Source organism: Coregonus lavaretus, assembly GCF_964263955.1.
Source record: "Coregonus lavaretus genome assembly, chromosome: 12".
Classification (NCBI taxonomy): domain Eukaryota; kingdom Metazoa; phylum Chordata; class Actinopteri; order Salmoniformes; family Salmonidae; genus Coregonus; species Coregonus lavaretus.
Genome location: NC_139999.1, coordinates 56,718,205 through 56,741,243, shown reverse-complemented (window position 1 = coordinate 56,741,243; position 23,039 = coordinate 56,718,205). Strand labels below are relative to the sequence as shown.

Below are 23,039 nucleotides of genomic sequence, written 5' to 3'. Positions count from 1 at the left end.
TTCAATTCGGAACATATCACAGGAAATGTGCACAATTATTGGGAACCCGTTTTGGCTCATGAGCACTACTTTCAAAACTACTGGCTGAAATTATACAAGACCTCTGGAGCATCACTTTAAGGTTTGGATTTGGGAAACTGGGGCCGAATGTAGATCAAGCATCTCAGAGTGCTGATTTAGGAACATTTCGATCACAATAATACAATTACATGGACATGGGGACCTGATCCTAAATCAGCACTCCTCTGAGATGTTTGATACGTACGGGCCCTGATCTGAGATCTGTGGTACTTCTACCTATTCCAATGCTCGAGGTACAAGTTGCTGCATAGCACTGAGGGTCAGATCTACACTATATATACAAAAGTATGTGGACACTTCAAATGAGTGGATTCAGCTATTTCGACCACACCCGTTGCTGACAGGTGTTTAAAATCGAGTACACAGCCATGCAATCTCCATAGACAGACATTGGGAGTAGAATGGCCTTATTGAAGATCTCAGTGACTTTCAACGTGGCACCGTCATAGGATGCCACCTTTCCAACAAGTCAGTTCGTCAAATTTCTGCCCTGCTAGAGCTGCCCCGGTCAACTATGAGCTGTTATTGTGAAGTGGAAACGTCTAGGAGCAACAACGGCTCAGCCGCAAAGTGGTAGGCCACACAAGCTCACAGAACGGGACCGCTGAAGTGCATAGCTCGTAAAAATCGTCTGTCCTCGGTTGCAACACTCCATACCGAGTTCCAAACTGCCTCTGGAAGCAACGTTAGCACAAGAACTGTTCGTAGGGCGCTTCATGAAATGGGTTTCCATGGTTCGAGCAGCTGCACAATGCGCAATGCCAAGCGTCGGCTAGAGTGGTGTAAAGCGCGCCGCCATTGGACTCGGAGCAGTGGAAACGCGTTCTCTGGCGTGATAATAAATCACGCTTCACCATCTAGTAGTCTGACGGACAAATCTGGGTTTTGGCGGATGCCAGGAGAACGCTACCTGCCCGAATACATAGTGCCAACTGTAAAGTTTGGTGGAGGAGGAATAATGGTCTGTGGCTGTTTTTTATGGTTCGGGGCTAGGCCCCTTAGTTCCAGTGAAGGGAAATCTTAACGCTTAAACATAACATAAAATGACATTCTAGACAATTCTGTGCTTCCAACTTTGTGGCAACAGTTTGGGGAAGGCCCTTTCCTGTTTTCCTGTTCCTGTTTCAGCATGACAATGCCCCTGTGCACAAAGCGAGGTCCATACAGTAATGGTTTGTTGAGATCAGTGTGGAAGGACTTGACTGGCCTACACAGAGCCCTGTCCTCAACCCCATCGAACACCTTTGGGATGATTTGGAACGCCGACTGCGAGCCAGGCCTAATCGCCTAACATCAGTGCACGACCTCACTAATTCTCTTGTGGCTGAATGGAAGCAAGTCCCCGCAGCGATGTTCCAACATCCAGTGGAAAGCCTTCCCAGAAGAATTGAGGCTGTTATAGCAGCAACTCCATATTAATGCCTGTGATTTTGGAATGAGATGTTCGACGAGCAGGTGTCCACATACTTTTGGTCATGTAGTGTATTTCCATCCCCTAAGGATGGAGGAAATTGGGTAAACTGACCTGGAATGGGTCGTTAGGGGCGATTTCTATCTGTTGGTTGTCTGTCTGTGAACTGATTTGGGATCTGTGGGTAGGTGTGACTGGTTTTTGGTGATTGGTTGTGTGTCTGTGATCTGATCTGGGTTCTGTGGTTGTTTGTGTGCAGGATCATGAGATCTGCATGCTGGGTGAGGTGACCCACCTGCAGACCATCCTGGAAGACCTGAGCACCCTGACAGCCGAGCCCAGCAAACTGCCCCCCGCCAGCGAACAGGTTAGATGGATGATTCATACACACAACCAAACACTTGACACAGACGTCTATACTTTCACAAAAACAACATGGACACACACACGCTCGTTAGTGCCACACACACACTGACATCAATAAACCTTCACAAATGCACTTAACCACATACTCACACACAGTGTTAGAAACTCCCACTTATCCATATTCTCATTCTCCTACATTGAAACTCTTTTTTCTCCCTACTTCTCAACAGGTGATCCTGGATCTGAAGGGATCCCACTACAGCTATAGTTACCAGACGCCCCCTGCCTCCCCCAGCAACACACTGTCCCGCAAGAGCAGCATCGGCGGGTAGCTGAACCCACACACACGCACGCATAAACACACACACACCACACTCACATACACACTCTACACAAAGTACTCAGGTAGACATATTGGCACACACATACACACTGATTCACACCAAATGTGCTGCCTTTGACACTGCATGGGGGGGGCATCTTGACATTTAGAGAGCTCACCAAAGAAGCAGAGTTGGAAGAGGGGAAGAAGGGTTGGGGGTGCAGGAAGAGGAACTGTATCAAACGGGATAGTAATGGCAGCATCAGCTAAGTGAAGTTCAGTGTGTCTGTGCTATCACACTGCCTGGAGCCAGCTAAGGAAGTGTGCTCCCCATAACATGGTTCAATGGGGTGCCATTTGGGACGCAGCCTTGTAGAGGGATGATGAAGAGAGCAGACAACCGAGTAAAGTTCAGAGAGGACAAGTGAAGTTGAGCCAAGGGAACTGAAAAAGAACATGCGTGGCGGCATGTCTCTTTACCATCCACGGCCTGGGATGACACACCACACACACAGCATGCACAGAACACATCCAATCGCTCAAAGACACGTGCGCGCACACACACACATACACACACATGTTCCTGGCTGCATCTCACTGTATGTGCGAGGGTAATGTGTGTGTGTGTGTGTGTGTGTGTGTGTGTGAAGGGAATACACGTCAGTATCCCTTTGCCTGTGTGTGTTGAGTGTACTGGTCTTCCAGGCCAAAACCCTCGTCCCCCAGGTGGTGGTTGAGGTAGGGGATGACTTCCTCCATCATACACACAGGCTAGAAGGGTTAGCAGGCCAGTGGGAGAAGGACTAGGCCTAGATCTCAAGTCTCCATAAGGTGCGCTCAAATTTAAATGAGCCAAGGCAAATCAAATCCCCAAGTGCACCACAGCCGAACCGTAGTCTAAAGCACCTGAACGAAACGAAGTACGATTATCAGTGGATTTGAATGTGTTGATATGTATTCTATTGGAATTGATGTAGCTTATGACATTCTCTACGTTATTTGGTTGGCCAAAAGTGACTAGACTTCTATAATGTACAGTTAACATCAAACAACCGTATAAACATTTGCCGCAGAGCAACAGTAGCGAGCCAGCCTGTATGGGATAGTCATTTAGAACGGTAGTTTCTAGTACATTGTGTTCTCTGGACCAAGCTCAATTTCCACTTAAGCGGTCAGAAGTTATTTCCGAAACTTCTACAGCGCTCAAAGCCTGCGGTGTGTTGATCTAGCAGAGCATTTATGCATTCAAACCATTAAAATAAAGAGGACATGCTTTCTACTTTAGCTATTAGCATAGCCAGTACACCAACATCCATGAGTGCATTCACACATTTAGATTTAGGATGTGTCCCAAGTGGTACCCTATTACCTACATAGTGCACTGTTTTTGACCAGTGGGCAAAAGTAGTGCACTATGTAGGGCAGGTCTCTCCAACCCTGTTCATGGAAAGCTACTGTCCTGTCGGTTTTCAATCCAACCCCAGTTGTAACTAACCTGATTCAGTTGCTCAACCAGCTAATTATTAGAATCAGGTGCGCTAGGTTAGGGTTGGAGCGAAAACCTACAGGACGGTAGCTCTCCAGCAACAGGGTTGGAGAGCCCAGATATAGGGAATAGGGTGTCATTTGGGATGGAAGTCTTGGGCTACTACAGGACTCGTTCAAGATAGTTGTAGTGGCTTGGTGCACATCCACAGTTGAGTTGGCTAAGTGACTTATGTCTGCTGTGATTTGCTTAGGGGATTTTGTGTTCTAGGCTATTTTATGTCTGAGCGTGAATAGGGCAGTACATAGGGCACCAAAACCGATTCAAATGATCAGAAGTTTATCTCACTCACTGTCGCTTGGCTCCGTTTCAGAAGAAATGGTGGCAGTTTTTCATGTCTGGTTGTCTTTCTCTCCCACTTTCTTTTGTTTCCTGCTCTTTTTCATTCATTTACGGTCTCCCCCCCCCCTCTCGCTCTCTCTCAGTAACTACAACTCTGTGAGGCACGTCCCCTCTCTGGACTCCATCACCTCCTCTATGGATGGCATTCACCTCTGCCCGCCCTCCATGGAACCAGCACAGGTAACACACACAACTGTCCACACTTTCACAGCTCCATTCTGAAGTGCTCAATGCAGAAGCGTGACAGACCCAATATTATTTTGGCTGCTGAATTTTTCAAAAGCATCGATCATCATCTCACCCCATTGCTGCACTTTTGCCCAAGGGGGCTCGATTGGAAGTCATTTGAAAAATTATGGCAGAGAGTGATGCGGGCGCTGGAGATGGGGGTGTGAGCATGTGCGTCTGGCCAGGTGTGATGTAGTTGATGTTTGTGTGACGTTGTCGTTTGTATATGTATGTTTTGTATTGTTTAAAAATTAAATGTTAAAATTAGTTCAGTCCACTGCATCATAGTTCATTGAGTCATCGATTCTCATATTCAAGGTATTGCCCTTTCCTAACTTGACTACTGTTCTATCTAAACTTTAAACTTATTTGAAAACCCCAGTAAACAGTTTAAAAGAAAGACCTTGCTCTGTCTGGCCCCCTCCCTCTACCTGAGTTAGTCATGTTAGACGGTACCCTCTACAACTCCCATTTCTTGAAACAGATCATTCTCTCTATTCCCTCCCGTCCCCCTTCCGTGGGTAGTGCCGCTCACCCAGTCCGATGGCACGCTTTGTGGGCTGGGAGGGCACCGCACGCTCCCTCAGCGAGAGCAACTCGCCCACCGCCTCCGTCCGCTCTGGTGCCCGCTGCACCCATGCCCGCTCTGCCAGCCACGCCAGCCGCAGGGACACCACCGTGAGAAAACTCACCCCTTACTGGCCCCCTGTATAGCCCCCCCATGGCGTAAACCCCCCCCAAGCATGGCCCCCACATAACTGTGTGTTTGTGTGTGTGGTCTTTACCTCGTGTGTTGGTGTCTGTGTTTTGTGTGATGTGGTGCATGTATGTGTATGTTTTAACACTAGAAAGGCCTGACCTCGTTGGACCCCCCCCCCCCTTCGTGCCAATGACACGTCTTTTGGACGTCAATGTTCTGACAGTCTAATAAATAGATTTCATATATGCTATTGGAACAATAATCATTTTTCAGGTCTTATGTAACAATAGAGTACACATTTTTTGGGGATAACATTTTCATTAGTTTATGTTGCTATAAGCTATATGGTAAAAATGAAAAACCACTAAAGACACAGAATTTCAAGTGTCAAATAAATGTTATTCGTGGAGTGTAATGAAACAAAAAACATGTACGTTGGAACACAGTAACCGCTTCTTTTTATAACGACAAAACAAATAAAAAATACCCAAAACACCAAGAGGCGCGGTCAAATAAAGAAAATATCAGTTGCCTAAAAAATCAGTATAAGCGCCAAGTGTGCTTGTGAATAGTGAAAATCAGCACAAAAGCAATAATGGCATTATAATTAATGTGTCGATATGACAGTAGTCAATTATTGTCAGTTATCGGACACATTATTTGTGGCCTCGTTCGTGCAGTACAGTATGTTGTGCATCTTCACGCAATGGCATCAGTTGAATCTCATTTAGCTGTTATCCCTTGTCCTAACAGTTGACACGTTTTGGTCACCTTCACTTGCTTGCAACACTTCCCACAAACAAGTTGCTTGCAGCTGAAACCGGTATTGGGGGTTCTGTTCCAAGTGCACCCCCTCGCTGGGAACTTGGCTCGCGTGCAATCTTTGCTGCTGCCTTGGCCCTCATATGTCTCTCACGTAGCCCGTGTGCCAGGACTCATGATGAAGTCTCTCCTGGTCATGGTGTTGTTCGTGCACTGCTTGAACAACACGTGCGCGTTGATAGCAGCCAAGTTAAGCATGTTGTAGAACACGGCAACAGGCCAGCGGCGAGTTCCTCCTTTCGCTGAGCCATCCTTACAACCGTGCCATCTGATGTAAAACATCCACACCGACCTATGGAGTAGAATAGAGTAGAAAAGGTTAGGATTATTTCCCCATAGGAATTATTTTCCAAATGTGACAGTTCTCCCCTTGCCAACGTAAGGTTCCACAAGCATCATCACCACATTCTCCGACGCTCGTTCACCTGCTGCCCGATATGGATACTTTCCCGCATATGGAAAGCCGTTCAGCATTTACTTGGTGTCAGCGGCTAACCAAAACTTGAGTGGGCTGATATAGGGTACTGTTTTGAAATTATAATTAGAATAGATTAATTCAATAGAATAGCCCTTCATTCACAAATGGTGATTACATAATTATGCATCGTTCGCTTCCCCTCGCTCATCAACTCACCCTTTCTCCCCCATCATACAATGCTTAATTTATTTAATCTATTGTTATGTGTGAAATTAGTTTCGGTATAGTTTAGGTTCAGTTTCGAGGCAATTATCTGGGTGATTATCAACTGGCCACGGCACCTTCAACTTTCTGGAGAAGGAGGGGGGCAGGCCCTACTGTCGGAGGGCCAGCAGGGGAAAACCATTCAAAAAATGACATGCCATCCTAAAACTGGTTGTAACACCAGTTCTAAAGTTTTGTGATATTAAGATTCTAACAATGACAGTGCATTCGGAAAGTATTCAGATCCATTCTGAAATAGATTTTTTTTTTTTTTATAATCCTCATCAATGTAGCCCATAATGACAAAGTGAAAACCGGTTTTCTGTTTAAAAAAAAACAACAGAAATACCTTATTTACATAAGTATTCAGACCCTTTGTTATGAGACTCTAAATTGAGCTCAGGTGCATCCTGTTAACATTGATCATCCTTGAGATGTTTCTACAACTTCATTGGAGTCCACCTGTGGTAAATTCAATTGATTGGACATGATCTGGAAAGGCACACACCTGTCTATATAAGGTCCCACAGTTGACAGTGCATGTCAGAGCAAAAACCAAGCCATGAGGTCGAAGGAATTGTCCGTAGAGCTTCGAGGCAGGATTGTGTCGAGGCACAGATCTACGTTAGGGTACCAAAAAAAGTCTGCAGCATTGAAGGTCCCCAAGAACAAAGTGGCCTCCATCATTCTTAAATGGGAGAAGTTTGGAACCCCCAATACTCTTCCTAGAGCTAGCCGCCCGGCCAAACTGAGCAATCTGGGGAGAAGGGCCTTGGTCAGGGAGGTGACCAAGAACCCGGTGGTCACTCGTGACAGAGAGTTCCTCTGTGGAGATGGGAGAACCTTCCAGAAGGACAACCATTTCTGCAGCACTCCACCAATCAGGCCTTTATGGTAGAGTGGCCAGACGGAAGCCACTCCTCAGTAAAAGACACATGACAGCCCGCTTGGAGTTTGCCAAAAGGCACATAAAGGACTGACCATGAGAAACAAGATTCTCTGGTCTGATGGAACCAAGATTGAACTCTGGCTGAATGCCAAGCGTCACGTCTGGAGGACGAAGCATGGTGGTGGCAGCATCATGCTGTGGGGTTGTTTTTCAGCGGCAGGGACTGGGAGACTAGTCAGGATCGAGGGAAAGATGAACTGAGCAAAGTACAGAGAATCTTGATGAAAACCTGCTCCAGAGCGCTCAGGACCTCAGACTGGGGCGAAGGATTCACCTTCCAACAGGACAACGACACTAAGCACACAGCCAAGACAATGCAGGAGTGCCTTCGGGACAAGTCTCTGAAATGTCCTTGAGTGGCCCAGCCAGAGCCCGGACTTGAACCGGGTCGAACATCTCTGGAGAGACCTGAAAATAGCTGTGCAGCGATGCTCCCCATCCAACCTGACAGAGCTTGAGAGGATCTGCAGAGAAGAATGGGAGAAACTCCCCAAATACAGCTGTGCCAAACTTGTAGCGTCATACCCAAGAAGACTAAAGGCTGTAATCACTGCCAAAAGTCCTTCAATAAAGTACTGAGTAAAGGGTCTGAATACTTATGATATTTCGTTTTTTTTGTATTTTCTTGGTATAACTTTGCCTGTTTTCGCTTTGTCATTATGGGGTATTGTGTGTAGATTTATGAGGAAAAAAAACAATTTAATCAATTTTAGAATAAGGCTGTAACGTAACAAAATGTGGATAAAGTCAAGGGGTCTGAATACTTTCCGAATGCACTACATTGTTTTATTAGTTTTGAGTCATTATGATTCTCTCTGCCTTTCTTGTGTTAAGCATCCTATGTCCCTGTATTGTTTGGTGGTGTGTGTGACGTGACGTTGTCTTTTCTTGTCCAGTTGTGTAAAATGAATGATTCCAGTGTCTGTGTTTAGTGTGTGGTTATGTTCGAGTACTGTATATGTGGGAGAGGGAGAAAAACAGCTTTCGCTAATTTACTATCGGCCCATGATTTGACCTGAAAACGGAAAATTATCAACTTGATGTTCTATATAACCCAACTAGCCCCCTCCTGATGGCCTAAGAGCTCCTAAAAGCCATTGCTCTCAATAACACTTCACCCCATATATTAGAGCTGTGATAATAATATAGTGATTATATATATATATATATATATATATATTATATAGTCTTTTTTTGTAATATAGAGTTCTAATATATCATTCTCTGTTACTGTGCCTCTTGAACTCCCTCCAGTCGTTATCGGTGATCGGCTGCCCATCCTTGTGTCTACATCCTGTACTTCAGTGTTTGTTTGCTCTGCCCTGCCCTGCCCTACCCGGATACATTAACCTCTGTTACATATTATTTATTATCATGTGGACTTTCACTTCTCGGTCACATCAAACAGGCCACTGCTTGTTTTGTTTTTGCATGAGCTGTCATGTATATGCATATATTATAATGGAATGTATGATAGAATTTATGTAAATCTAATTATCCATCTGAAATTATACAATGTGTCTGTATTTAATGGTGTATCTATCTGTTTATAGAGTATAGAATATATCATATCATCTGTGTATAGAATGTCTATCTGTATCTAATGGTACATTGAGTTGGCAGTGGCACAATGTGATGTTGGGGTTTGTTTCAGGAGGTGAGCGGGTCGGGACCGATCGGGTCGGGCACAGAGAACGGCACGGCCATGCCTCCTCCACACAACGCCTACACACAGCATGGAGAGAGGGTCCGCGCCATGTCCACATCCGGAAAGGTAGCAAACACACCCACAGAGAGAGAGAGACTTGCACGCACACACACAAGCAGAGATACACGATACACATACAGACACAAACACACACACACACACACTCGCACCTCCATAGAATGCTTATCAGTTTGTACTTTGATATATGGTCAATGATTAAAGCAAATAAGCACCGGTCCAGTGCATTCCTCCGTTTGTGAATCATTGACAAACCAATCAGACTTTTTGTAGTCCATTCATAATTAATGAATTGTACGATAATAACTTAAGAAATATTTCCACCAGGAAGTGATGGAAAACACCTTACATTTCATAGGCATTATTCCAGGGTAAATATATAGCTGTAACTAATTATCTTCTAACAACCACGTAAGTATAGGCAGTAACCGTTATTACCGTTGCTCATTTTGTTTTCCCAAAAAAAAAAGGTGGTAACTGCATGATTGCATCTACCAGTATTTACTAGGGTGTAATTCTTAGTGTTCAGCTGACGGTGGCAGCAGAGGCCAAGAGGTTGAGGAGGGATTCTCTTCTCTTGTACACATTTCCCTTTTCTTTTTCTTTTCCTAAATGATGATCTATCTTCTTCCCTCCCTCCCTCCTTCCTTTCTCCCTCTCATAGCCCCAGAGTGCCCGGGAGCAGCTGGCCCTGACCCTTGGCGGAGGGCTCAACTCTGAGGCCCCCCGCACCAGCCACGACTCCCTCCACTGCTCCAGCGGCTACAGCACGCAGACCACCACGCCCTCCTGCTCCGAGGACACCATCCCCTCCCACGGTTAGTAGTGACCACCACTCACCACCATCACCAAACCCCTGCCACGGTTAGTAGTGACCACCACTCACAACCATCACCAAAACCCTGCCACACACCACTCCTGGGATACGTCCCAAATGGCACCCTAATGCCTACCTAGTGCACAACTTTTGACCAGAACCTACTATCCCCCAGTGGTCACAGCACTGTGTGCATGTCCCTCTGTCTGTCTGCCTATCTGTCTGCCAGTATGAAAATGTATGCACTCACTAACTGTAAGTCGCTCTGGATAAGAGCGTCTGCTAAATGACTAAAATGTTAAATGTGATGTATGTCTGTCTCTCTCTCTCTGGCTCAGCTAGCTCTGTTCTTCAGTCGGTCTCGGTGTCTGGGATCTTATAATGCATTCTTGTCTTATTGTTTGTCTGTCTGTGTATTTGTCATGATTGAAGTATTGTCTATATTTGTACTCTTCGGTCTGTTTTCCTACCTGCCTTATCTGTGTGTCTGCATATGTGTCTGTCGGTGTGTCTGTGATCGTTTTGCAGTGTGCCGCATGCATTCATCTGTCATTTCACAACCAAAACAGAACCACGTCTTCACTTTTGTCCCATCCCTGTGTCTGTTTCGACAGCATTATCACAGCCCTAGCTAGGTAGCGTTAGCTAGAGCTAGTCGGCTAGACCTGCGCCAAAAATGCGTTATTTTTCATCCTGTAGCTATTCCTCAGTATTCTTTTTAAATAGTGAGCCAATGTGTTTTCAGCACTTTTATTTCCACGACTGATCAAAACTAATTGTCTCCTGCTCTCTCTTGTCTCTCTGCAGCAGTGAGCAATATTTTTGGAACATCAAATCACAATAAAATTGCAGTATCGAATCGCAATACATATTGTACCGGCACCTACAGTGCATTCGGATAGTGTTCAGACCCCTTGACTTTCTCCACATTTTGTTACGTTGCAGCCTTATTCTAAAATTGATTCAATTGTTTTGTTTTTTCTGATCAATCTACACACATCCTCATAGTGACAAAGCAAAAACAGGTTGTTATTCAGACCTTTTACTCAGTACTTTATTCAATCACCTTTGGCAGCGATTACAGCCTCGAGTCTTCTTGGGTATGATGCTACAAGCTTGGCACACCTGTATTTGGGGAGTTTCTCCCATCATTTTCTGCAGATCTTCTCAAGCTCTGTCAGGTTGGATGGGGAGCGTCGCTGCACAGCTATTTTCAGGTATCTCCAGAGATGTTAGATCGGGTTCAAGTCCGGGCTCTGGCTGGGCCACTCAAGGACATTCAGAGACTTGTCCCGAAGCCACTCCTTCACCCCAGTCTGAGGTCCTGAGCGTGCTGGAGCAGGTTTTCATCAAGGATCTCTCTGTACTGTGCTCAGTTCATCTTTCCCTCGATCCTGACTGGTCTCCCACTCCCTGCCACTGAAAAACATCCCCACAGCATGATGCTGCCACCACCATGCTTCACCGTAGGGATAGTGCCAGGTTTCCTCCAGACGTGACGCTTGGTATTCAGGCCAAAGAGTTGAATCTTGGTTTCATCAGACCAGAGAATCTTGTTTCTCATGGTCTGAGAGTCTTTAGGTGCCTTATGGCAAACTCCAAGGGGGCTGTCATATGCCTTCTACTGAGGAGTGGCTTCCGTCTGGCCACTATACCATAAAAGCTTGATTGGTGGAGTGCTGCAGAAATGATTGTCCTTCGGGAAGGTTCTCCCATCTCCACAGAGGAACTCTGTAGCTCTGTAGGTGACCATCGGGTTCTTGGTCACCTCCCTGACCAAGGCCCTTCTCCCCCGATTGCTCAGTTTGGCCGGGCGGCCAGCTCTAGGAAGAGTCTTGGTGGTTCCAAACTTTTTCCATTTAAGAGTGATGGACATTTATGTTCTTGGGGACCTTCAATGCTGCAGACATTTTTTGATACCCTTCCCCAGATCTGTGCCTCGACACAATCCTGTCTAGGAGCTCTACGGAAAATTCCTTCGACATTACGGCTTGGTTTTTGCTCTGACATGCACTGTCAACTGTGGGAGCTTATATAGACAGGTGTGTGCCTTTCCAAATCATGTTCAATTGAATTTACCACAGGTGGACTCCAAGTTGTAGAAACATCTCAAGGATGATCAATGGAAACAGGATGCAGCTGAGCTAAATTTCGAGTCTCATAGCAAAGGGTCTGAATACTTATGTAAATAAGATATTTATGTTTTTTATATTTAATAAATGTGCAAAAATGTCAAACGTTATGGGGTAATGTAGATTGATTAGGGAGAAAAATAATTTAATCAATTTTAGAATAAGGTTGTAATGTAACAAAATGTGGAAAAAGTCGAGGGGTCTGAATACTTTACGAATGCACTGTAAGTATCGTGATAATATTGTCTCGTGCAGGGGCCTCCCGAGTGGTGCAGCGGTCTAAGGCACTGCATCGCAGTGCTTAAGGCGTCACTACAGCCCCGGGTTAGATCCCAGGCTGTGTCACTGCCGGCCGTGACTGGGAGACCCCTGAGGCGGCGCACAATTGGCCCAGCGTCGTCCGGGTTAGGGGAGGGTTTGGCCGGCCGTGAGTTCCTTGTCCCATCGCGTTCTAGCTACTCCTTGTGGTGGGCCGGGCGCCTGCAAGCTGACTTCGGTCGCCAGCTGGATGGTGTTTCCTCCGACACATTGGTGCGGCTGGCTTCCGGGTTAAGCGAGCAGTGCGGCTTGGCAGGGTCGTGTTTCGGAGGACGCATGGCTCTCGACCTTCGCCTCTCTCGAGTCCGTAGGGGAGTTGCAGCGATGGGACAAGACTGTAACTACCAATGGGATATCACGAAATTGGGGAGAAAAAGGGGTAAAAGTACACAAAAAATTATAATTGTCTCATGCGGTATCTTGTTTGTTGTATAAAAGCCTGTATGCCGAGATGTAAAGCCATACATAGGTTATCAGGGACAATGCCTACAACCCGAGAATGTTATTTTACTCCAGTTTGATCCCTCTCAAAGCATCATGGTGCTAGATTGTCACTTTTGTGAAGCATCCCCCCCATTCAACATATCTGTTGCTTTTGATAATAGAAAATGAGCTCACAATAAGTTGTTTTTCTTTTTGTATATAAGTTAAATGCAATTCTATATTCTTTTTCAGCTATAAAGAAAGAGCTTCCTCTTTATGGTAGGTTTCTTGTCCATTACTGTTTAGATTTGTCGCCTCTCTGTTCCTCACAAGTGAAATGACAAGATCATCCACAGTGATTTAGTGTGACATCTGTGCTGTGTGAGTTCTCCTCATCACATCAAATGGCCTTTTGCTAGTGAAAGGAAAGCGTTAGCGTAGAACATTTGGTGTGTGTGTGTGTGTGTAACCCGTATACGTGTCTGTGCGTCTGCGTGTGACCCCCTGTGTGTATGTACAGTTGAAGTTGGAAGATTACATACACTTAGGTTGGAGTCATTTTTAAAACCACTCCACACATTTCTTGTTAACAAACTATAGTTTTGGCATGTCGGTTAGGACATCTACTTTGTGCATGACACAAGTAATTTTTCCAACAATTGTTTACAGACAGATTATTTCACTTATAATTCACTGTATCACAATTCCAGTGGGTCAGAAGTTTACATACACTAAGTTGACTGTGCCTTTTAAACAGCTTGGAAAATTCCAGAAAATGATGTAATGGCTTTAGAAGCTTCTGATAGGCTAATTGACATAATTTGAGTCAATTGGAGGTGTACCTGTGGATGTATTTCAAGGCCTACCTTCAAACTCAGTGCCTCTTTGCTTGACATCATGGGAAAATCAAAAGAAATTGTAGACCTCCACAAGTCTGGTTCATCCTTGGGAGCAATATCCAAACGCCTGAAGGTACCACGTTCATCTGTACAAACAATAGTACGCAAGTATAAACACCCAAGGGACCACACAGCCATCATACCGCTCAGCAAGGAGACACGTTCTGTCTCCTAGAGATGAACGTACTTTGGTGCGAAAAGTGCAAATCAATCCCAGAACAACAGCAAAGGACCTTGTGAAGATGCTGGAGGAAACAGGTACAAAATTATCTATATCCACAGTAAAACCAGTCCTATATCGACATAACCTGAAAGGCCGCTCAGCAAGGAAGAAGCCACTGCTCCAAAACCGCCATAAAAAAGCCAGACTACGGTTTGCAACTGGACATGGGGACAAAGATCATTATTTTTGGAGAAATGTCCTCTGGTCTGATTTAAACAAAAATAGAACTGTTTGGCCATAATGACCATCGTTATGTTTGGAGGAAAAAGGTGGTGCCTTGCAAGCCGAAGAACACCATCCCAACCGTGAAGCACGGGGTGGCAGCATCATGCTGTGGGGCTGCTTTGTGCACTTCACAAAATAGATGGCATCATGAGGAAGGAAAATTATGTGGATATATTGAAGCAACATCAAGAAATCAGTCAGGAAGTTAAAGATTGGTCGCAAATGGGTCTTCCAAATGGACAATGACCCCAAACATACTTCCAAAGTTGTGGCAAAATGGCTTAAGGACAACAAAGTCAAGGTATTGGAGTGGCCATCACAAAGCTCTGACCTCAATCCTATAGAAAATGTGTGGGCAGAACTGAAAAGGTGTGTGCGAGAAAGGAGGCCTACAAACCTGACTCAGTTACACCAGCTCTGTCAGGAGGAATGGGCCAAAATTCACCCAACTTATTGTGGGAAGCTTGTGGAAGGCTACCCGAAACGTTTAACCCAAGTTAAACAACTTAAAGGCAATGCTACCAAATACTAATTGAGTGTATGTAAACTTCTGATCCACTGAGAATGTGATGAAATAAATAAAAGCTGAAATAAATCATTCTCTCTACTATTATTCTGACATTACATTTACATTTTAGTCATTTAGCAGACGCTCTAATCCAGAGCGACTTACAGGAGCAATCAGGGTTAAGTGCCTTGCTCAAGGGCACATCGACAGATTTTTCACCTAGTCGGCTTGGGGATTAGAACCAGCGACCTTTCGGTTACTGGCACAACGCTCTTAACCACTAAGCTACCTGCCGCCCCGGTATTTCACATTCTTAAAATAAAGTGGTGATCCTAACTGACCTAAGACAGGGAATGTTTACTAGGATTAAATGTCAGGAATTGTGAAAAACTGAGTTTAAATGTATTTGGCTAAGATGTAAACTTCCCGACTTCAACTGTAGGTGTTTGTGAGTGAGATGTGAAGGAGAGACAAAACCTTTGCGTAAGTGGATGAGTGGAGTTCTTATGTGAGTGATTGGGCATACGCACATGTTTTGCGTATGTGGTACTGCCCGGAAATGGTGTTTTAGTGTGTTTACCATCATCGCCTGATAACAGGTCACCGCTCCGTGCTGACTCACCCCCTTATCATACACAGACAAACACACACTCACCCTAATTTCTTCCTCATCAGATACTACTGTTGTATTTTTCTTTATATATTTTTTTACTTCCTGTCACAAACTGGCCAGTGATTCAGCATTGATACAGAGCCCTATGTCAAAATGTGATCACTAGATAGGGAATAGGGTGAAATTTGGGATGCAGACATAATTAGGTTATTATGTTTGGGGCAAATCTGGACTCTTAGAGTTTCTGTGGTTCTCTAATACGTTTTACACGTCTGATTCCCACCAAATACGTCAAGTCTTCAATGCAGTCTGACGTACTAAAAATACTAACTTTAGCGTAGAAGAGCTTTGTGCCACGGAACATTCTTGCTCTTGGTTTATAATGGAATGCATCAGGTCAGATTTTCCACCCCAGGCAAAAGCGTCTGCTTTCTTACCATGTTTTTTTTCCCCAGTTAGGAAAGAAATGCATTATGTGTTCCTCCACTCCAAGGAACCACAGGCTTACTCTTGTTCCTCCTCCTCCTCACCCCTCCTTTATCCCTCTCTCCCTCCTTCTCTACCCACCAGACTACGACTACATCTCCCTGCACGGGGGCGAGGAGGCGCACCATGGCCCGCCTGACTTTGACAAGTCCTCCACCATCCCGCGCAACAGCGACCTCAGCCTGCAGTACCGCAAGATGATCCAGAGCAAGCGACCCGCCTCCACAGTCAGCTTGCTGGCCGAGCCCGAGCCGCTGGGCTTGTGCCAGTCGCACACTGCCACCATCCGCCGCAAGCCCTCCTCCAAGCCTGCCTACCGCCGCGGCACCATCAGTGGCGGTGTGCCCATCCCCATCTGCACCCCCCAGGTGCCCCTCAAAGCCCTGGGCGTAGGAGGAGAGGGGGACAGCGGGAGCAATGGGGACATGGGGCCACCAGAGGGTGGTGTGGGTATGAGCAGGACGGTGGACCACGGACTGGTCCACGCCAAGCACAGCCTGTGCACGTCCACCCAGAGCCTGAGTGCCATGCCCTTGCACCATTCTTCGTCCACGTCACCCTACTACTCGCTGATCCCGGGCCAGGCGCCAGTTCCCATGGGCAGCTCGGAGCAGCTGTACCAGCTGAGCAAGCAGCAGCAGTACGCCCTGCACCAGCAGCAGCAAAAGCAGTACCAGCAGCAGCACCTGCAGTACAACCAACAGCAGCAGCGGTATCAACAGCAGCCCCAGACACAACAACAGCAGCAGCCGTTTCAATTTCAGCAACGGTTCCAGCAACAACAACTGTACCAACAGCAGCTCCAGCAGCAGCAACAACAGAAGCTCCAACATCAAAAGCAACTTCAGCAACAGCAGCTCCTACAACAACAACAACAACAACAACAACAACAACAACAACAACAACAACAACAACCGATTCAGCAGCAGCAGCAACCGATTCAGCAGCAGTCTCATCTCCCACAACAACACAATACGTCTGCCACTGCCAACCAGCTGGTGGAGAGCGGGCACTGCCAGCCCCCCCAGCAGCCCCCTGACGCGGAGGAGCCCTGGGGTGGCGGAGGTCACATGGTCACCATGATCCGGGGAGTGAAACTGCGTCGGACCCTGACCAACGACCGCTCTGCCCCCTTCATCCCCCCGGCCAGCCATCTCAAATGAGCCCCTCCCTACCAGTGTAGGTTGTCATCGTTTTGTTTTACGGTTCTTGCTTTTCTTTTTGCCCCGTTTCCAATATATATTATTATTATATTTTCTCCTGAGAATAAAAAAGGATGTTGCCTTTTTGGAAATTTGGTCTGGTGTAAAAGGCTTCCCTCTCTCCAATCAAATGATTATTATAATCTTCCTCAGATGGAGTCGTAGGTGAATATGGCCTCTTTATCGCTCTGTAATTTAAGATGTTTATACATACGAGGATACGTGTTGGCTATATAAAAGCATTTGAGGTCATAGATCAGGGGTATTCAACTCTTACCCTACGAGGTCCGGAACCTGCTGGTTTTCTGTTCTACCTGATAATTAATTATACACACGTGGTGTTCCAGGTCTAAATCAGTGCCTGATTAGAAGGAAACCATTTAAAAAAGCAGTGGAACTGGATTCAAGGTCCAGAGTTGAGTTTGAGGGTCATATATTATAAAGTTCTATGTTTATATATTGTTGAGAAAATAAGAAAATGCTTTGCTTACTTAGTCTTATCATCACCTTCATGGTCGGAACCAATAGAAACCCACACATATGTATATATTAGCGTGATATGCAGATGTTTTTTTTTTATTAGTCGACGAAATAGCAATGGCATCTTTTCTCGTAGTCTTATTTTTGTATAAAGAACAAGCGCAGGGTCAAAATGAAGAGGTCCTGCTTTTTCGCCTGTACTAGGACCTGTGTAAAAGGACACGGACGGAGCTCCTGAATCAGGCTTGGCAGCTCAAGTTCTGATCCAGGGGCAGTCTCAATGGCAAAGACTGAAACAGTGGACGTGTCCTGAATGATCCCCTGAGGTAAATTTAAAGACAGTCACTTTGAAAAGGAAGAGGAGACTGAAGAATCGGACACAGGACTTAAACCTCTATAGCTTTCTCATCTGGATCTCGTTCATGATGTGATCACGTGAGCTCAATCACTCTCCATGTACTGTTAGGTCCACAATGGCTTGAAATGCTTCGAGCTGGCTTTTCTATGTATTCAGTTGACTTATTTTTCTCTCTAAATCAAACACACACTTCTTCACCTTCTGTGTGGCGGTCGACTGTACCAGTGTTTGAGCCAATCAGAGGCTTGCACTGCAGGGCAGAGAGGGGTCACTGGGTCAACAAAGGGCTTTGTGGGGCTTTTGATAGCAGGGGTCAGGACTTATGTACCGTAAGCTCCTTGAGCTGGAAAGTAAAGCCACCATTGTGTGGGATGAGGAGGACTGCAATGCACTCAATCCCAGCGCTAATATACACTGAGTGAACAAAACATTAAGAACACCTGCTCTTTCCATTACATAGACTAACCAGGTGAAACCAAGTAAAAGCTATGATCTCTTATTGATGTCACTTGTTAAATCCACTTCAATCAGTGTAGATGAAGGGGAGGAGACAGGTTAAAGAAGGATTTTTAAGCCTTGAGACATGGATTGTGTATGAGTGCTATTCAGAAGGTGAACGGGCAAGACAAAATATTTAAGTCCATGCCCTGACGAATTGAGGCTGTTCTGAGGGTAAAGGGGGGGGCAACTCAATATTAGGAAGATGTCCTTAATGTTTTGTAAACTCAGTGTATCTTGAGACGTTCTTCACATTGCCAAGCACATTGATTTAGTGATGTATCTGGTGTAGTTTCTGATGGCCCGGTTCCCCGTAAGTTTAGCACCTCTGCTAGATATCCTCCCTATATCAAGTCTACCTGAGGTTGGAGTTCTGGTTAATGTTCAAGTTTTTTAAAAACATTATTTCAGGGTAATCAGTCTATTTTATGAGGAACATATGGTGCTATTGTGACATGCCAATCCCAGCCTAGATGAACCACTGACTCCTCTCCCCCCTGACACATGATGCACTCACTGGCCATATTAAGATATTAGGAAATATCAATTTTTCTAATGATATGATAACCGATGTTGCTGACCAAGCAAGCTTTCGAAACAACTTACGAACCATAGAAGTCATGTGAGGAGACTCGCTGTTTGTGGAGTGGCAACAGTTTTCCGGGCTCTGTGCTGTGGGTTAAAGTGGTTTTGGGCTGTTCCTGGAATGTGAGCCCCACCCAACTGTTAATCACACCGTGGGGGAGGAGGTTGTGAAATCATTTGATTAAAGGCAAATGAGTGATATTGCATTTAGAATATGTTGACCATTTTTGTTCGTCTTAACCGAACCACTTTAAATGTGTGGGGGTTTGGGACCTTTGGACCTTCTAGCCTTTACACATAGCTACTCTTCCCTGAAAATATCCTCCCCTCAAATGTATAGAGAGAGAGAGCGGTGTAACCAGAGAAGCTATCGTAAAATACAGACTCCTCCGCTAAGTGCATATCCCTCTCCCCCAACATTAAAGGAGACTCGGCACCCAGCTGGGCTGGGTTATTCTCTCCTCCGTCTCACGTCCCCCCATCCCTCCCTCTTTTATTTTTATTTTGAACCTCCCGATTTGTGTAGGAGGCCCAATTACCTGACACCACTCGCTGCCTCACACCTTTCACCGGGTGCATGGAATGACCCCATTGGCCGGTTTAGCCATTGTGCGCCCACCTCGTCTCTGGCCTCTTCATGTTGCCGCGAGAAACGCCCCCCCCCCCTCCCTCCAGAGGAACTACAATGGCCTTTGTTACAGGATAGGTTCAGACCACACCACACCACCTGACTCAAGCAGCTTTAAAGCAATATCGGGCTTCATTTGATCCACAGCTTTAAGTTCAAGTTCTAGGCTGCGAATGGTAATTACAGTACAGTGCGCATATCTCCCTAACCCCAAAGTATGAAGCGGCAATGCCCTAGCAGAATGAGCGGGGGTCGTGGATAGTCAAATTATGGGGCAGCTGAGCTGGGACATTCCCTCTCTGTTGGGTTAATTGTATGTTATCCGATAAGATTTGTGTTATACTGAGAAGAGCCCAGAGATATATTTTTTTCTTCCGTTTTAGTGAAAGAAATGATCCAAATTCCGTTGTATAGACTAACTTTTAAGAAGGTTTGTATGAATGTAACATTTCTATTTTGAAGGATCCTTTTCAGGCCCAAAGCATGTTCTAAAAGCCATGTTCCAGTTATTTACCTTGACCTTGACCAATGGGTTCTGGTCAAAAGTAGTGCAGTGTATAGGGTGCCATTTGGGACCCAGGCTTTCTAGTCTGTTACCAAGGCCACTCACCGGCAGTGTGTGAGAGACTGAGACTTGGTGAGAGTTGACAATACATTTAGAAAATATCAAATGGACACTAAAGCCCTTTCCTGCCGATCTTGACCCCAAAGCCGCCCCATAGAGCTCCGACTGACCAACCCTTCTGTTGATCCTATTCTCTAAATGGAGTTGATCTCTCATTGTAAAAGCGTTCAATTGCAATGTCACAAATGCGCCTGTGTAGTGAAGCTGAAGCCTTAAATGAAAAGTAATGTGGGTTTAAAAAATATAAATGCATTCAAAAAGTTGCTCCTTGTCTTGTTTTTTTTGTTTTTTTTTATCTCAAAGGTCGAACACTCATTTTTGTGATGTCACCTGTTTGTTTACAGCTGTGGTCTAGTCTGGTAACAAAGCTGTGTGAGGACTTTCTTTCTCAATCTGTATTTGTTTAAAGGGCTACTTTGGGATTTTGGCAATAAGGCCCTTTATCTTCATCCCCTGAGTCAGATGAACTTGTGGATACCATTTTTATGTCTCTGTGTACAGAGATACCCATAGACTTCCAGTCAATGCGCTAATGCTAATTAGCATTGGCTCGCAAAATTACCTCTAACTTCCTTCATACCGGACACAGAGACCAAAAAAATTGTAATGACTCGTCCCCCTGTCTCACACTGACACACACACACACTAGAAAATGGGTGCATTCCACAGTTAGCGAGGTGACACAACAACCAATGGTTGCGTGCCACGTCATCGACTGTGTCATCGACTGACAAATTAATATAACGTGGTTAGCTGATACTTAAAATACCTATCCATGCGTTGTAAGATCTGTCAGCAACGTCTAAACGTAGGAACGCGCCCAATAATAGCAGATGCATCATGACTAAGCAGACAGCGCTGCACAGTAACTGGCAGGTAATAAGAGTGGGATGATCTCATGTAGGGCAGGATTGCACGACTATTGCTCTGCCGCGTGACCGTGTGACGTGTTCTCACTCTGGGCCACTGGGGGGCATCACACACCACCATTGGCATACATGTACAGTAGCACAGTACTCATTACAAATCGAGTCTCAAGGTAGAAATTGCACCCATCCTACCCAAGATCTAGCATCAGATAACCCTACCCCAAATACTAACCATAAAGAGATTATCCGGTACTTTGTGGTCCCCTGAAAAATTGCATACTACGTCACATATGTGCACCACGTTATTGCTCTCTCTCTCTGCTGCGTCCACTGAGCCGTTGGGCCCACCCTGCAACCTCATTGGATAATGCTTGGCAGGCCTCTTGCTAGCTGTCACTCAAATGCGAGGGGCTGGAGCTCATTGACTAGAACTCGAATTGTTAGGCGGCTGGCCCACGTGGGGGGAAATGTAGGGAAAATGGCACAGCACAGCTTCAAGAAAACAGTCACTTTCGACCTAGGGATTTCGTGGCTAATTGAGGGTAAACAGTAATTCTGCTCGTAGATTATTCATGTATGAACTACACATTGACACATCCAGCCCAAAGCGGGAGGTTAAAAAAAGTATTTCTTAGTCGACAAAGTACTGGAGCATGTCTTTAACCCGTTAGAGGGATTCAAAAATCTTATCCTCTATCACTGGTTAGGGACAACTTCTACCTACTCCAGTTGGCCAAAGACCAGAGGCATACCAGCCATTCCCTGATGTCTTATTCAAACAAATCTGGACTTCTCAATGATGGTTTTGTATAAATTTGTAAAATCTGAGTGAAATCACTGCAGATCGTTCCCTTCCCCTCCCTCCACTCAACTCCACTCGGAAGTCCATTTCTGTTTGATGATAACTGATAGCTCACCAGGCTCATTCCCCTTTCCTTGCAGCATAAGTGGGGGTTAAGTGCTCTCTCGCTGCCTGCTACTCCTGGAGCTGCTGTATAACGGAGGTGACTCAGTGTGTGGTCATTCCCTTGATGTGGGCCTGTGTATGTCAATACCGAGTGAGTCAACTCAACCCTGGTTTTGGCTCTGTGCTCTCTCCCTAGTCCCTCAGCTGTCCTAACCACAGGCACACAGAGAGAGATACAAGCTTTGAACTTTCCTCCAGATCCCCAGCAGAACCGGGAACTCTCAACTCAACTCTCTCCCTCTCTCACCCCCCATACTATTTGTGTAACTCCAACAGCACTAATCCTTTGGGAGTTTTTAGCTCGACTCGTGATTCAGCACTCTCGGCGCACCCAGTCAATGGAACCTATTGTGATTCCTTCAGCAGTGTTATGCTATGCTTAAATAAGTGTGCGTGTCATTGCTCGTGCCTTGCATTGGCAGCATATTGAGTTTCTTGTGGCTAGTGCATCTGTTCGTCTATTGTGGCTGATGTCTCGGAAATCCTCACAGTAGCTGACTTACTTATCCAACGTTATTGTACGTTTCCCATCACTCAATCAAGTATTTATTTTATAGCATCAGTGGAAATTATATCATATGAAACTGGCCATTCTTCCTTTGTTCACTCAATGGAGATGCATTCATTAAAGTCGCACAGCTTCACTTATCGACACGGCTTGAATAGGACAACTATCTTCGCTTAGCAGCGGACCACCGTACTCCAAGGCAGTGTCACTAAATCGGCAATACCCTACGAAAAACAATACCACCATACTGAGTCCTCTTGTTACTGTGAGAAGTACCTGAGGAGTTAAAATCCTTTAAACCTTTTCCTCAGTTACCCAATATGTATTTTGAGCTTGTGACATTTGAAACCCTCTAAATACAGTGTAGCTGGTTGACATATCAAATGCAGCACAATGAGAAGGTGTATAGATTAGGAGCAGAGTGATAAACTTGATTGCCGAATGACAATATGACCGCGTAATCTTAGGTCAAATATTGAATATAATCATTTCTGTCACAG

The 23,039-nt window shown here is 45.4% G+C and overlaps 1 protein-coding gene across 2 annotated transcripts in view; it reads left to right on the top strand.

Moving 5' to 3' along the window:
• Positions 1 to 20,458, top strand: part of mtss1 (MTSS I-BAR domain containing 1) — a 128,905-nt gene extending 108,447 nt beyond the window's left edge. Inside the window, exons 8-14 of one of the 2 annotated variants that reach the window (XM_084173738.1) lie at positions 1,752 to 1,859; positions 2,089 to 2,186; positions 4,152 to 4,248; positions 9,104 to 9,223; positions 9,840 to 9,993; positions 13,118 to 13,144; positions 15,904 to 20,458. In XM_084173738.1, coding sequence (XP_084029864.1) covers positions 1,752 to 1,859; positions 2,089 to 2,186; positions 4,152 to 4,248; positions 9,104 to 9,223; positions 9,840 to 9,993; positions 13,118 to 13,144; positions 15,904 to 16,982 — 1,683 coding nt within the window. In that variant the 3' untranslated portion in view covers positions 16,983 to 20,458. The remainder of the gene's footprint in view (positions 1 to 1,751; positions 1,860 to 2,088; positions 2,187 to 4,151; positions 4,249 to 9,103; positions 9,224 to 9,839; positions 9,994 to 13,117; positions 13,145 to 15,903) is intronic. The other variant, XM_084173739.1, reaches the window with a different exon arrangement.
• The last annotated feature ends 2,581 nt before the right edge of the window (positions 20,459 to 23,039 follow it).